We start from the raw sequence: 15208 nt of genomic DNA, 5'->3' as shown, positions 1-15208 counted from the left end.
AAGTTTTGAGGGACTTTTTTCAACTTAATGCCATGACAAACTTCAATTCTTCATTTTATGACTCCCACTGCTACTTGTTTACATAAGCCGTGTTGATAACAAGACAGACGTGTCACGGGATGGGAAGCCACGTAACTCCGCTGCCTCTGAGTCCCGTCCCAGGGCCTCAAGCCACATACCTCACTCCTGGGAGAGCCATTGTGTAGCGGTTCCCCATGAGTCAAAAAGACTTGCTTACAATAAAGAATTTTTTTTAAAAAAACTGCTTAATGTTTAGTAGATTTGTGCATGTTATAAATCTCTTCACAGTTAATTTAATGAATAAAAAAAGAGATCTTAACCAAAAAGAAAAAGAAAAAAGCATGAAAGAGGTGAGCCAGTTGTTGCCTCATTTCAAACTCACCCCTGGGACACAACAAAGAAGGAATTGTGAGCTGCCTTTGTGCCCCTGGCTGGGAGCTGGGAGCCTGTGGGCGAGGAGGGGCTGTCGCTGCTCTGAAAGGCTTTCTGTGGGCATCGCGACTCCTCAGCAGATCGGACTCCTCGGAGCCAAATCCAATGTGCACCTTCAGTCCAGGCCACTCCCTGCGGATGGCAGGCCCCGACGGGGCCACAGCTCCTCAGGCCTCTGTCTACCCGGCGGCGGCGAGGACCTGCTCCAGCTCACGCACGCTGGGTGGTGGCAAAGCCCAGGCAGCTCCCAGCGCCCTCCACAGGCCCGGCCTGCCTGGTCCTGCCAGAGCGCGGCCCTGCCAAGTCCAAATGCCGCCCGACGCTTCTCGGAGAGCTGCCAGGAGCTTCACAACGAGGAACAGCCGCAGAACAAGCGCCTCCTTGTTGGGGATCTCATTTACATGTTGCCAAGCCCAGCTCATGTCTCTCGCATAGACATTCTGATGCGGAAGGAAATCTGATCCATCCGATTTGATTATTTGGCTAAATAATTACTCTATTACTTGACCAAATTTGATTATTTGGTTATATTCTACATTTTTCAAATAATTTCCAATATTAAACCCTTCTGGCCTCTTCTATTGAATCACAGTACCCATTGCCTGCCTCTTCCCAAATCCATCTTTTTTATTTTTATCCTCACCTGAAGATATTTTTTCCATTGCTTTTCAGAGTAAGTGGAGGGAGGGAGGGAGAGAAACATCAATGTGAGAGACACATCAGTTGGCTGCCTCCCGCACACGCCCTGATCAGGGCTGGACATCAAACCTACAACCTTTCAGTGTGTGGGCTGATGCTTTGACCACTGATCCACACCTGATTTTCCTCTAGGGAGAGCATATAATCTCATACTTGGAAAGCCATGTTCTGAAATTCCCTTTTCTTGGCACTGCTCAGAATAGACATGAACCTGGCTTCCAGGTCATTCAGAGTCACCTGGTTCATCTGTCATCCTCTTAGGAGAATTTCTTAATTCATTTAGGGGCAAGTGCTGACCCTGTTAGAATGAGTAAAACTTGTTTTCAGTTCTTTTACTTGAGGCAGGCAAGGAACCTGGCGGTGAAGTGGAGACCCCTCTGAGCACAGGGCAGAGTGCTTGTCACGTGTTCCCACCACAAGGCCCTTACTCACCCACCCGCCCCCCATTCATGTGGTTATCAAATACCCATTTTTTTAGGACTAGAACTTTTAAGACTCCATTGTTTGTTTGTTTTAAACCTTTTTGAACATTCCCTAAATGACAAATTACAAGTGATAATAAACGTGCCCCCATCCTTCATCGCCCAGAGCTGCACTCAGCAGGTGGGGGCGGGTGGGAGAGTAGGGGCCTGGTGGTGGGAACACGTGACAAGCACTCTGCCCTGCGCTCAGAGGGGCCTCCACTCCATCCCCAGGTCCCTTGCCTGCCTCGAGGTTGTTTCTACGCAAACACTTGAAGTATTGGGTATTGAAATACATTTGACAGGAAGAAATAAAAATTCCACAAATTCATTCTGATACATGGATAAACTTTTATTTATGTATCAAAGGGAAAACTAATATTCACTTAATATTAACTTTCTCATAACTCGCTGCCTAATCCACATTTTCAGTAGAGAAGGTGTTTAATTTACTCTCCACTTTTAAAAACCTTCAAATAAAATAAAGGTAAGAAAATACATAAAGAATTCAGATTATAAAACTCTCCAGGTAATTGATGGTCGTAATAACACTGAACTACAGTTTTTTTGAAAAAGCGACTTTCTAAAGTTTGGAAGTACCGATAATCAGTACCAAAATGTATCCATTAAGTTGCAGTAGGCAATTGTAAACAAACAGTATCAAACTGTGTAACTTTTTAAAAATCTGAAGTTGTGAACTGTATGAAAATGGATTATTCTTCCAGTGCTCCCAGAAGTTCTACAAAATCGGTGATGTACCATTTGGCGTTTTCCTTTACTTGTTGCCTGATCACATTTCCTCCAAATCCAATGAAAACATCCTAAGAAGACAAAACAAGGGGCAGGGTTAAGCCTTTTTAAAAAGAAGAAAAAAATAATCAAAAAAATTTATATATTTTTTTTTAATTTTTTTTTTTTCCAATTTAACCTCCTCGCTGAGCTTCCTGCCTCCGTGGCAGCCCTCTCCACATGCCAGCACCAACCCAGCTGTCCTGACACTGACTCATCCCTCCTCTCCCCAGAAGCTTCCTAGGCTTCCCATGACCTGAAGGTAACACCCCGCCTGGTGAAGCGTGGGGTCTTCGCAGTGGCTGAAGAGAAAGCACCCGCCTGCTGGTCCTTGCCCCTGACCAGCCCAGAACTGTGCCTGACACACCCCCTCTGCCTGCCAGGCCCACGTGTGGTGGCCGCCAACCTTCCTGCAGGTCACAGAGCCTCTGAGCACCTTCCCAGCCACACACCTGCACGCACACACCTCCTCCCGGTTCAGTCGGGCTACTTGTGATTTTGGAAGATAATTACAAATCCTGACCTAGAGGTATGATCTTCATATCTCCACACGATCGGGAGCTCCCTGAGAGAACACTGCCTCTATGTCCGTGTTTTCCTCATTACGCTAGCCCAGTGTACTTAGTCAACCCCGATGTGGTGGCAAATCATCTAAAAATGTGTTATCTTGAACCAGTTCAAGCCATGTTATGAGGTGGCAGAAAGATCTTTAACCACTTCTGATTAATCTTTTATAAAGGCGGCTGCCATTTTTAGATCTCAGGAAGCAAGGTGGTAAAAGAGCTCACCCCTGTGTTTTTGGTTCTGTTTTTAAGTTAGAGTGAGACCTTAAAGGCGGAGTCCTATGTGCAATGGACACATTTGATATTTAGGATAGGACCCTGGCTACACAGCACCTGTTTCCGGGTGGTCTCAGAAAACACCCCTCATTCAGAAGAATAAAATCCTTTAACATAGGCATGTCATCCAACCTGCATGAACCTCAGTTCCCAAGCAGTGGCAAGGACATCATACTTCACCTCCCAGGGCTGTGGTGAGGATTAAATGCCATAGTGGGTGAGGAAACAGTTTATCAATTATAAGGGGACATAAAAATGTGGGAGAGTTACCAGAGCTGTGTTACCTGTGGAATTATGGGAGGAAATAAAGCCGACTTACTTGAGCGCCCACTTGGGCTAAGAGGTGGCCGTGCAGCAGGGACTAGAGGCTGCTGAACGTTTGAAAAGTTTTTAGTTCCTTATTTGCAACCTTTCTTGGGTTTGCAAAAGGTCAACTGGCATATTAAAAGAGTAAATTTTTAAAATACATATATATATATTTTATTGGTTTTTTACAGAAAAGAGAAAGAGGGATAGAGAGTTAGAAACATCCATGAGAGAGAATCATCAATCAGCTGCCTCTTGCACACCCCCTACTGGGGATATGTCCGCAACCAAGGTGCATGCCCTTGACCGGAATCGAACCCGGGACCCTTCAGTCCGCAGGCTGGTGCTCTATCCACTGAGCCAAACCGGTTTCGGCAAGAGTAGATTGTTTTTTCTCTTCCGGTGATATTTAATTTGTTTAACTCTCCTAAGTCCCACTGAGTTCTAAATCGGCTAAAACGAAAGCCCAGCCTGAGGAGAGCAGGACGCCCGTCACCTACCGCGGGAGGACAAGCTTCCAGGTCCGTGGCGCCGTCTCCAATCATGACTATTCTCTTAAAGTGAAACTTTTCCTTTAAAAGTTTAATAACTTTTCCTTTCCCGCCAGAGTCAGCTGTTGGCTGCGTCTCATCAAAACCTGCATATTCACCTTGAAAGAGAAGTTAAAACTGTTAGACACTCAGAATTATCCCTAGGATCAGCGTTTTGCATAGATGACACCCTCACTTAAGGTCACTGAGAAAGCTAGGAATGGCCTTCAGTGAAGTGACACAGCCCGGAGTCCCACACCGGTTCCTCAGAATAAGCAAGCTTTGCTTTCAAATTACAAATACAAGGTTACTCCCTTATGTCACTTTATGTCACTCCTTTATGTTCCGCATTGGGTAAGTTTTATCCTCTAAGCTTATAGTGAATTAATTCTCAAGCCACATTAAGGTAGCAGATCAGCATGAAGTAGTACCCCGTTTCCCCGAAAATAAGACAGTGTCTTATATTAATTTTTGCAAGAACCTACAACCAAGATTACTCTACCCAGCAAAGCTACCCTATTTCCCCAAAAATAAGACAGTGTCTTATATTAATTTTTGCTCCCAAAGATGCCCTAGGTCTTATTTTCAGGGGGTGTCTTATTTTTCCATGAAGAAGAATACGGTACACATTTATTGTTAAATGAAAATAAAGGAAATTTATTACCTGTATATGGTATGGTAGTACAGGTAGAAACCTACAGCTCTGGTCCCTGATGGTCCTTAAAGGGCCAGAGGCACCTCCAGAGGCAGTACAGTAGTTGTCAACACAAACCAGATAAACTGTGAATCCTACAGTATCAAGAATTTACTCATTTATTCAATGATAATCATGTCATCATCTTCTGGAACATCATCATAACAATCCAATTCCTGAATTTCCTGGTGAATTTCTTGTGACTCCATTTCTTTCAGAATCAGTGGACCAATAGCATTCTGAGACAGAGCCTAGAGGGGCCTTATTTTCGGGGGATGCCTTATATTTCACTCAGAAGGAAACCTGTAAGTAGGTCTTATTTTCGGAGGATGTCTTATTTTCGGGAAAACACGGTAATATGGCTAGAGTGGCTCAGTGGTTGAACCTTGACCTATGAACCAGGAGATTGAAGTTCGATTCCCAATCAAGGCATATGCCCACATTTCAGAGTTGAGCCCCAGTAGGGGGTGTGCAGGAAGCAGCAGATCAATGATTCTCTCTCATCATTGATGTTTCTATCGCTCTCTCCCTCTCCCTTCCTCTCTCTGAAATCAGTAAAAATATATTTTAAAAATTATAAATAAATTAATACGTAATTTCATCTCAGATAAGATTTCAACTTATATTTGATCAATTATTTCATTCTTACAGTATTACCATAATCTTCTCTAATGATCTTTATGTCGATTGAAAGTATTCCATTAACACATTTTAAATTGTTAAATTAAGATTATTTGGTTTAAGAATGTCAGCCATCCCTTGACGTAACTGGAGACATCTTGAGATAATAGAAAACTAGCCGGTTTGCTCAGTGTTAGTGTCAAGGGCAGGTACCTCAGTTGCAGGTTAGACCCCTGGTGCCAGTTGGGGCGCATGTGGGAGACAACTAATTGATGTGTCTTTTTCACATTGATGTTTCTCTCTGTCTCACCCCCGCCCCCCTCCACTCTCTAAAAATCAACGGGGAAAATATCCTTGTTGTGAGGATTAACAACAACAACAAAAAGATAATAGAAAACTACAGCTCTGGTCCCTGATGGTCCTTAAAGGGCCAGAGGCACCTCCAGAGGCAGCTACAGGGCAGTGACTTCCTAACGAGTGAACTCTCCTTCCTGAGTCTACATTGGTTCAAACACACGAGAGCGCTCATAAAACGGAGATATAAAGCATAACAAAACAAGTCATGTGACTCACGTGGCAATTAACAGTTTACTAAGTGCAGGCATTTGCATCCTGATAGATGACTATATGAATATCACAGCTAGGAGAGATGATGCCCTAAGTGTATTTTGCTAAGCAAAGGATTCCAAGGAGCGAAAGATAACTGTCGAGGTAATTCTCTATCTCAGTATTTAACCCTGAGGACTCTTCCCTGAGGTTGCATTCCAGCAGACATTCCCTAGCCCTGCAGTCAGCACACCGGGCCTCGAGCCTCGAAAGCCACATGTGGCTCTTTGGTCCCTTGAGTGTGGCTCTTCCACAAAATACCACGGCCTGGGCGAGTCTGTTTTGAAGAAGTGGCGTTAGAAGTAGTTTAAGTTTAAAAAAATTTGGCTCTCAAAAGAAATTTCAATCGTCGTACTGTTGCTATTTGGCTCTGTTGACAAATGAGTTTGCCGACCACTGACCTAGAATATTGAAAACTAAAACTGATGAGAAAGGGGAAGTGTTACCAGTCAAGTCTTACCATTAAAGTAGAACTTCAGCCTATTGGCAAATACATTGGTCGATGGGATATTAAGCTTTGAAGCAACGTGCTCTACGATGCTCCGAAAGCCACCGGATATTAGGAAAACCTGAACATTGCGCTCCTGTAGGCGACTGACGAGCTCCCTGCAAAAAAGAAATAGGAAATACCAAACACTGGTTAATACAAAAGAGAAAACATAAACCGGAATCTAAAATCTCTGCATATTTTTTTTTCTCATGAATGCATTTGTCCAAGGTACATCAGACAAAGTATATTGCCTGGTGAACTGATGTTTTATATATGTTTTTCTAAATGCACTTATACATGAAAGGGTGGGACCTGACGGTTTTAGGAAACCATTCCACAGCTGTATTCTGCCCTTAAACCGAGAAGCACAAGATGAGGAGACTCAATCTCTCCTTAGGGAGGGAGGGAAGGCAGACACGGGCACGGTCACTTATGTAAGTGGCAAAAGAACCACATGAAAGGGGACCCTAAAGTAATGGTGAGGGGCCCTAGATAGGAAAGATGGTAAAGAAATTAGCCAAGGAACACATATGCACCGCCCACTGACAATGTGGTGGTGGCCGGAGGGATTGGGGAGCTGGAAGTGGGCAAAGGGGGGCAGAGGAATGGGGGGCATCTATAATAGCGTCAACAGTAAAAAAAAAAATGTTTGGAAATTAACTTATTATATTGTCCCCATTAAAAGAATAAATAAAGGAATGGTGAGGTGCCCTCAGAAGGATGCACCCCAAAATGCAGGTGCTGATAGACAATACACCCAGACCAGCGTTCCTCTTACCGTATGCCCGGGGTCAGGTGGGGGGGGTGCTCGGCGATGAGCCTCTGCACCTGCTCCCTGGAGGGCTGGATCAGCGCTAAGCGCTCGGAGAGGGCGGCCCTGAAGGGCACGGCCCCGCCCATGGCTCGCTTGGTCCTAGGAGGAAGAGCCACAGTCAGGCCGGCCATGTCAGCCGTTCCCCATGTTTACATGCCTAACTGCCCCCCCCCACAACTCCCACAGCGTCCACCATGAGTGCGGTGCTGCCCAGAGCCCCACTGACAGCAGCCAGGTTATCCCTCTGCCCTCCAGACAGCGAGCGAACGCCGGGCCTACATTTCTGACACGGCATCCGCCACGCCGCAGATCTTGGCCAGCTCGTCAATCCCTTCTTCCCTGATGACCGTGCTGTCCACGTCAAAGCACACCGCATCGGCCGAGCAGAAGAGTTTCCTCAGCTCTGAGTGGGACACCATCCTTACAAGAATTTTCTTCCTATGACAAAAAGATTTAAAAAAAATAAAAAGATAAATATGTCTACGGATATAAAATATAAGCATAAAATGGCTCAATTTTGCCTACGAATGCCAAAGTACTTTGATTTACATCAAACTCAGTACAGCCCGCAAAAGCATGGACTCATTCTTTTTTTTTTTAAATATATTTTATTGATTTTTTTTTTTTTTTTTTTTTTTTTTTTACAGAGAGGAAGAGGGAAGGATAGAGAGCTAGAAACATTGACCAGCTGCCTCTTGCACACCCCCCTCCAGGGACGTGCCCACAACCAAGGTACATGCCCATGACTGGAATCGAACCCAGGACCCCTCAGTCTGCAGGCCGATGCTCTATCCACTGAGCCAAACCGGTTTTGGCGACTCATTCATTTTTTTAACACAAATTAAGCACCTTCTAAGCATCAGGCTCTGGGGCTACAAAGATGAGCAGACCCAAAAGTCTGTTCCCAACAACTCAGTCCACTAAAGGTGACAACTTGTAAATATATTTGGTGTTCAAGCAACATGCAACTGTTTCTGACATAATAATAGCAGCAACACAGCAAGTGCTAAAATAGAAATATACATAAGATACTATGGGCACAGGAAGAAAACATTTAATCCTATCTATGAAACAGGACTTCCAGGAGGCACGGGCATATGAGCTGAATCCTGAGGGGCAGGTGGCCCTCTGAGTGGGTTCCCAAAGGGCCGGGTATCAGTTTGGGGTGTGCTGGGAGCAGGAAGGAGGGAGATGGAGACCAGAAGAAAGGGGAGTGAGGGCAGAGGTGGGGAAAAGGCCTGGCCAAAGACATGGAGGGAGAAGAATGGATAACGTGCTGAAAGCTGCCGGGCAGTGCACAAACAATTCAGACCAAGCGGGGGCCTTGGGTCAGGCTAGGGAGTTTGGATTTTAACCTTTAGGAAATGGGAAACCTGAGAGGCTGTACACCTCAGAAGGGAGCTCAGAGCTAAACATGCATGTGTGAGCCACCGGTGTCAGGGTGTGACCGCAGGGGTGGCCTGGTGACAGTCACTGGAGCGGAGAAGAGGGAGAAGGGGGCTGAGGACAGAACCCCCAGGAACGGAACCTTGCAGTCAGGATCCTGGGAAATAAAAGGAAAAGGAGAGGTCACAGGAAGAAACACTGGGAGACCACAGCATCACAGAAGCCATGGAGGACAGTTTCAAAAATTATTTTAAGGTTTTTTTCATTTTTAAGAAAAGCATCGGACTAGAATCATGGACAGGATCCTAGAGGTTGCCTAGACCAGTCTACCCCCAAAGAGAATAATGTGTCAGGAACAAGGCCACATGAATGATGTAAATAATCTGTGTTTGGAATAGACATCGGCTGAAAACAGACTCACAGGAGATGGCCAACTCACTTCCTAACTGACCTGACCAATGCCTTTGGCAGATGACCCAGTTCAAAGTTGACCTAGAAAAAAAATTTTAAGCCAGGGGTCAGTAAACTACAGCCAGTAGGCCAAATTCAGCCTGCCACCTATTTTTGTATGGCCTGTGAAGAGTGTTTTTTTATTTTTTTGTTAATCCTCACCCAAGGATATTTTTTCTCATTGATTTTCAGAGGGGAATGGAGGGGAAAGAAGAGGAGGGGAGGAGAGGGAAAGTGAGGAAAGGGGAGGGGAAAGAGAACCATCGATGTGAGAGAGGTACATCGATTGGTTGCCTCCAGAACTTGCCCTGACTGGGACTCAGGGATCAAACCTGCAACCCAGGTATGTGCCCTGGACTAGAAAGGGAAACCTCAACCCTTAGGTGCACAGGCCAAAAGTTTTTACATTTAAAATAGTTGAAAAAAATCAACAGAAGAATAATGTTTTGTGACATGTCACCTAAAGATAAAAGGCCAGAGTGAAAGGCAACAAGCATTTGAGATCAAAAGAATAGCTATTGGGAAGCACTGATTCAAAAAGAAATGTAAATAGTGTTCTGATTAGAAGTCCAGGAGTATTTGAGAAAGGAAAGGAGACCGATTACACCAACAGAAGGAATTTCTATAGGTGTAGACAAGCTAACACAGGGGCGCTAATTCTAAAGAATGTTGTTGATTTTCAGTCCGGTCAGTCCCTGAAGTCACAATATCTGGTTTCTTGTCATCTCTGCAAACAGTTGCTGGGGACACAATGCTGTTAGGCCCCGTCCAAAGGTTATTGTGCCTGTTCTAACATCACAAAGGCTTCAGACATAAGGTGAGCAAGGCAGTCCCTCTGGGATGAGGGCTCCGACTCCATTTTAAAGTGACTCTGACTATTTCTTTTTTTTAATAAATCTTTATTGTTCATATTATTACGGATGTTCCTCTCCTCCCCCCCCCTTCATTGCTCCCCTCCACCAGGTTCCCACCCCACCCTCTGCCCTTTCCCCACCCCCCATTGTCCTCATCCATAGATGCACAGTTTATGTTCAGTCTCTTCTCACATCCCCCTCTCCCCTTTTCCCCGAGAATCGTCAGTCCACTCCCCTTCCATACCTCTGATTCTATTATATTCAACAGTTAATATTGTTCATCAGGTTTTTTAATTCCCTGAGTTTTTAGATTCACTTGTTGATAGTTACAGATTTGTTGTTCATAATGACTATTTCTTTTTTATGGGCACATGAAAGTTACATGAAATTCAAAATTCAGGATCCATAAATAAGGTGTTATTTATGGAGTGAGTCTGTTTCAGGCCCTTTAGGCAGTTGAAACAATGAACCAAGGAGTCTGAGAAGGTTCTGGATCAGAGGAGAGTTCAAATTATTCCCTGTAGCCCAGCCGGTGTGGCTCAGTGGTTGAGCGTTGACCTATGAATCAGGACGTCACGGTGTGATTCCCGGTCAGGGCACATGCCCAGGTTGAGGGCTCAATCCGCAGTGTGGGGCGTGCAGGAGGCAGCCAGGCAATGATTCTCTCATCATTGATGTTTCTCTCCCTCTCCCTTCCTCTCTGAAATCAATGAAAATATATTTTTAAAAATGTATTCCCTGTAACTAGGACTAGGGGTCCCATTTATAGTACATTTTAGGATAAAAAGGGGGAACCTGAGATTTTATGCGTTCCACAAACGTTGCAGCGGGCAGCTTTTAACATTTAAAACTGTGAGTACACTACTTACCTGACAGACAAACACGTAAGAACAACAACAAAGGACAAACCCGACTCACGTTCCTCCAGCGCTGGGTTCCTAGGAAACGCTCCTCTTCCTGCTCTTTCCTCAGCAAAAGTGCAGCACACGGTTCTGACTACAGATTTCTTTGAGATCCTGTGAGTTCTACAAGAGCAAAAAGAGCCTAGAAACAAAGTACAAGGAAATGAACACCAAGGTCCAGACACATGATTGGAAAGAGGGAGACCGTCTGGCTTCCCTCTCTCCTCTGAGCCCCGTTTCCCAGCACTGCTTCCTTCGGACGCACTTGACCTCTGCCTCATCCCCGCACCAGACAGGGTGAAACACAGTCTCTCCTGGGGCTCTGACCCTGCAAAAGCTTCAGGTGCCACAGGGCATTGCCTACCTCTGAGTAGCAGGGTCCAAAGGAGAGGAAAAGGGGAAGAGGACCCCCTGGGAGGACAAAATGCACACGCCCACAGGGTACTCTGTGGATTCTACAAGAAACAGCCCCTGCTGTCTCCCAGCTGAGGAGTCAAAGCGCTCGGCATTCCAAGAACAGTCAGAGACTCCCGCTGCCGAGCAGGGGAACAAAGCCTACCGCTGGGATCACGGTCCTCCTAATTAGAACTGCAAATAGACATGGGTAAAAGTGTAAAACCTATGAGGAAAACCTAAAGAGAAAAGGACACGTTTAAGGCCAGGAAACTCGAAGGTGAGGCTGGAAAGGAAGGGAACCAGAATGGATGCTTTGTTTCTCTCCCTCCCTCCCACTCTCTCTAAAAATCAATGGAAGAAATATTCTTGAGTGATGATTAACAACAACAATAAACAAAGAGTAAATGGTTTACATTCCAGGCTAGACTACATATTAGGCCAGGGGTCCTCAAACTTTTTAAAGTGGGGGCCAGATCACGGTCCCTCAGAGAGCTGGAGGGCCGGACTATATGAACTACTAATTCCTACTGTAACACCTCAGCTGCGCTCACTGCCCAAAAAACCTGGCGGGCCGGATCAGACTCCTCTGCGGGCTGCATGTGGCCCGCGGGCCGTAGTTTGAAGACCCCTGTTAATTAGGCCATAAAACAGACCTCAATAAATTCAAGAAGACTGAAATTACATCAAGTATTTTTCTGACTACAGTGACATGAAACTAGAAATCAACTATAGGAATAAGTCCTCAGGCATCAGAGAGGGGGAGAAAGGGAGGAGGGTGTATTTGCCAATGATATTTGCCAATGATTAATTTGCCAATTAATCCGATAGGGGATTAATGTCCAAAATACATAACAAAATCATACAACCTAACACCAAAAAACAACAACAACCCAATTTTTAAAAGTGGGCAAAGGGACTCAATAGACATTTCTGTAAAGAGGACATACAGATGACCAATAGACATAGGAAAAGATGCTCAATGATACTAAGCATTAGAACAATGCAAATTCAACCACAAGGAGATATCACCTCACACTTGTCAGAATGGGTATCATCAACAAATCAACGAAGAAGTGTGGTGAGGAGGTGAAGATAAGGGAACCCTCGTGCACTGTTGGTGGGATTGCAAATTGGTGCAGCCACTAAGGAAAACACTATGGAGGTTCCTCAAAAAATTAAAAATAGAGCTACCTTATGACCAGCAATTCCACTACTGGGTATATATCCAGAGAAAACTAAAACACTAATTCAAAAAGACATATGCACCCTTATGTTCACTGCAGCCTTATTCACAACAGCCAAGATATACTTGTAGAAGCAACCTAAGTGTCTATCTATAAACGAATAAAGATGTGAGACCTATATACAATGGAAAATGGCTCACCCATGAAAAAGAAAGAAATCTTGCCATTTGCGACAACATGGATGGACTTAAGGGTATTATATTAAGTGAAATAAGTCAGAGCCCTGACCGATGTGGCTCAGTCGATAGAGTGTTGAGACTAAAGGGTCTCAAGTTCGATTCCTGGTCAAGCGCAAGTACCTGGGTTGCAGGTTTGTTTTTAATATATTTTTATTGATTACAGAGAGGAAGGGAGAGAGACAGAAACAATAATGATGAGAGAGAATCATTGATTAGCTGCCCCCTCCCTGTATGTCCCTCTAATGGAGATCAAGCTGGCAACCTGGGCTTGTGTCCTGACCCGGAATAAACCCTGACTTCCTGGTTCATAGGTCAACACTCAGCCACTGAACCACAGTGGCTGGGCTGGGTTGCAGATTTGATACCTGGCCCAGGATGGATGAGGCAGCTGGTCGATGTCTCTCTCACATCAATGTTTCTGTCTCTTTCCCTCCCTTCCACTCTCTCTAAAAATATCCTCAGGAGAAGATTAACCAAAAAAAGGAAGAAGAATTACTAAAATAAAAAAGTGACAATACCAAGTATTGTTGAGGACATGGAACAATTAATTGGAATTCATAGATTGCTGGTGGGACGTAAAATGGTAAAACCACTTCGGAAAACTGTTTGGCAGTTTCTCACAATGTAATTCCCATAAGACTCGGCAACCTCACTACTGGAGATTTACCCAATAGAAATGAAAACACATTCAGAGGTGCTTTATTCATGATAGGAACTACAACGTCTGCCCACCACCAGATAAATGGATAAACAAATTGTGGTATATCCCCACAATGGAACACTACTCAGCAATAAAAAGGAATGAATTACTGATACCTGCTATAAAATCAATAAATATTTTAAAAAACTATACTGTCCCTAACCAGTTTGGCTCAGTGAATAGAGCGTCGGCTTTGAACTGAAGGGTTCCAGGTTCGATTCCAGTCAAGGGCATGTACGTTGGTTGCAGGCACATCCCCAATATATATATTTTATTGATTTTTTTACAGAGGGGAGAGGAGAGGGATAGAGAGTTAGAAACATCGATGAGAGAGAAACATTGATCAGCTGCCTCCTGAAGGCCCCACACTGGGGATCCAGCCTGCAACCCGTGCATATGCCCTGACGGGGAATCGAACCCGTGACCTCCAGGTTCATAGGACAACCACTGAGCCACGCCAGCCAGGCGAAAGTATATCTTTAAAAAAAAAACATATTTTTTAATTGATTTCAGAGAGGAAGGGAGAGTGAACATAGAAACATCAATGATGAATCACTGATTGGTTGCCTCCTGCACGCCCCTTGCTGGGGATCGAGCCTGCAACGCAGGCATGTGCCCTGACCGAGAATCTACCGTGTGTTAACCTTCTGGTACATAGGTCCATGCTCAGCCACTGAGCCACAGGCCGGGCTCCTGTCAAATATCTAACCATACCGTGCAAGGCACATAAGGAAGGTAGAGTAAATAATTGTATGAATGAAATAATTATTTAACTCCGCATTCGAGGCTGTATCTCTACAACTACAACGTGTCTCCGATAAACCAGCGCTTATTTAAAATTCTAATTCCAGTGGGAAAGAAGACGACAAAGTCAGACGCTGCCACCCTGCCTTCGGAGCTTTTTCCAGTCCTGCAAACATGATTCCCCCGTGCAGGATTGCATCATTCATTCATGCTGTTGCAGGCAGCAGTGGGATGGAACAAGTGGAAGACGGGGGGAAAAACTACAGGGAAGTAAACTGATGAAAAGACAGCCTTGAGATCCCGTGTGAAATATACTTCACCAATCCCGATTAAGGAAAGTAAATGCGGGCTCGGGGAGGCGCTGGCGGCGCTCGCGGCGGGCGGGAGGTCGGGAAGCGGGCGCCCGCAGTGACACACGCGCCCGGACTCACCCTGCCGCCGCCGCTGCCGCCGCTTCCTGGGCCGCCGCCGCCGGGCTCCCGCGGCCGGAGCTCCGCTCTGCAGGGCCCGAGGGCCGGCTCCCACGATCCGATCGGCCGCGCGGTTCCGAGGGAAGGGACCCGGGCAGAGCCTCCCTTTATCAGGCAATCGTTTGAAATCTGCTGATGGGGCGGTGCTCTCCCGTCGGTTTTGCAAGTGCTTTTATCGCCAGTGAAGGCTGCGGAGCGGGCCGGGGAGAGGGCTCGGCCCCGCCCCAGGGGAGGGGCTCCCTGGGCCCGCCCCCGCCTGCCTCCCGGGCTCCGCGCTGCAGCCTAGACCTAGACCTGCACTTCACCGCGCTGCACGCTGCGCCTCCGCGCTGGGCCGCACCGCTCCACCTGCAGGGACGGAACCAGGGCACCCGGCCTTCGGAACCACCGCTTGGATGAGGGTACGTGAGAGAAACCAGGGACCTCTGCACTGACTTTGCGACTCACAGAAGCCGTAGAGGCCTTTTTTTTTTTTTTTTTTTTTTTTTTTTTTTTTTTTTTTTACATTAAGCTCTTGTAGGAATGTAGGTCCCGAGAGAATGTTTAAAACCATGTTTAAAACCAACTGAAATGCAGAAAAC

The 15208-nt window shown here is 45.7% G+C and overlaps 1 protein-coding gene across 2 annotated transcripts; it reads right to left on the bottom strand.

Moving 5' to 3' along the window:
• Positions 1–1944: 1944 nt before the first annotated feature.
• Positions 1945–14805, bottom strand: PSPH (phosphoserine phosphatase). 2 transcript variants are annotated; one of them, XM_084880747.1, is made up of 7 exons: positions 14589–14805; positions 10911–11036; positions 7582–7740; positions 7267–7401; positions 6459–6604; positions 4048–4196; positions 1945–2434 (listed from the first exon to the last, which is right to left on the bottom strand). In XM_084880747.1, exons 3-7 carry the CDS (start codon positions 7719–7721, stop codon positions 2327–2329), a joined length of 678 nt encoding a protein of 225 aa, XP_084736873.1. In that variant the 5' UTR covers positions 7722–7740; positions 10911–11036; positions 14589–14805; the 3' UTR covers positions 1945–2326. The 2 variants fall into 2 exon arrangements, with proteins under 2 accessions (XP_084736873.1, XP_084736874.1); XM_084880748.1 differs by having other exon boundaries at positions 10902–11036; positions 14589–14799.
• Between the last annotated feature and the right edge of the window lie 403 nt (positions 14806–15208).

The sequence above is a fragment of the Pipistrellus hanaki genome, assembly GCF_964339955.1.
Source record: "Pipistrellus hanaki genome assembly, chromosome: 4".
Taxonomy (NCBI): Eukaryota; Metazoa; Chordata; class Mammalia; order Chiroptera; family Vespertilionidae; genus Pipistrellus; species Pipistrellus hanaki.
The sequence above is the reverse complement of the archived record's forward strand: the minus strand, read 5'-3'. Positions and strand labels throughout refer to the sequence as shown.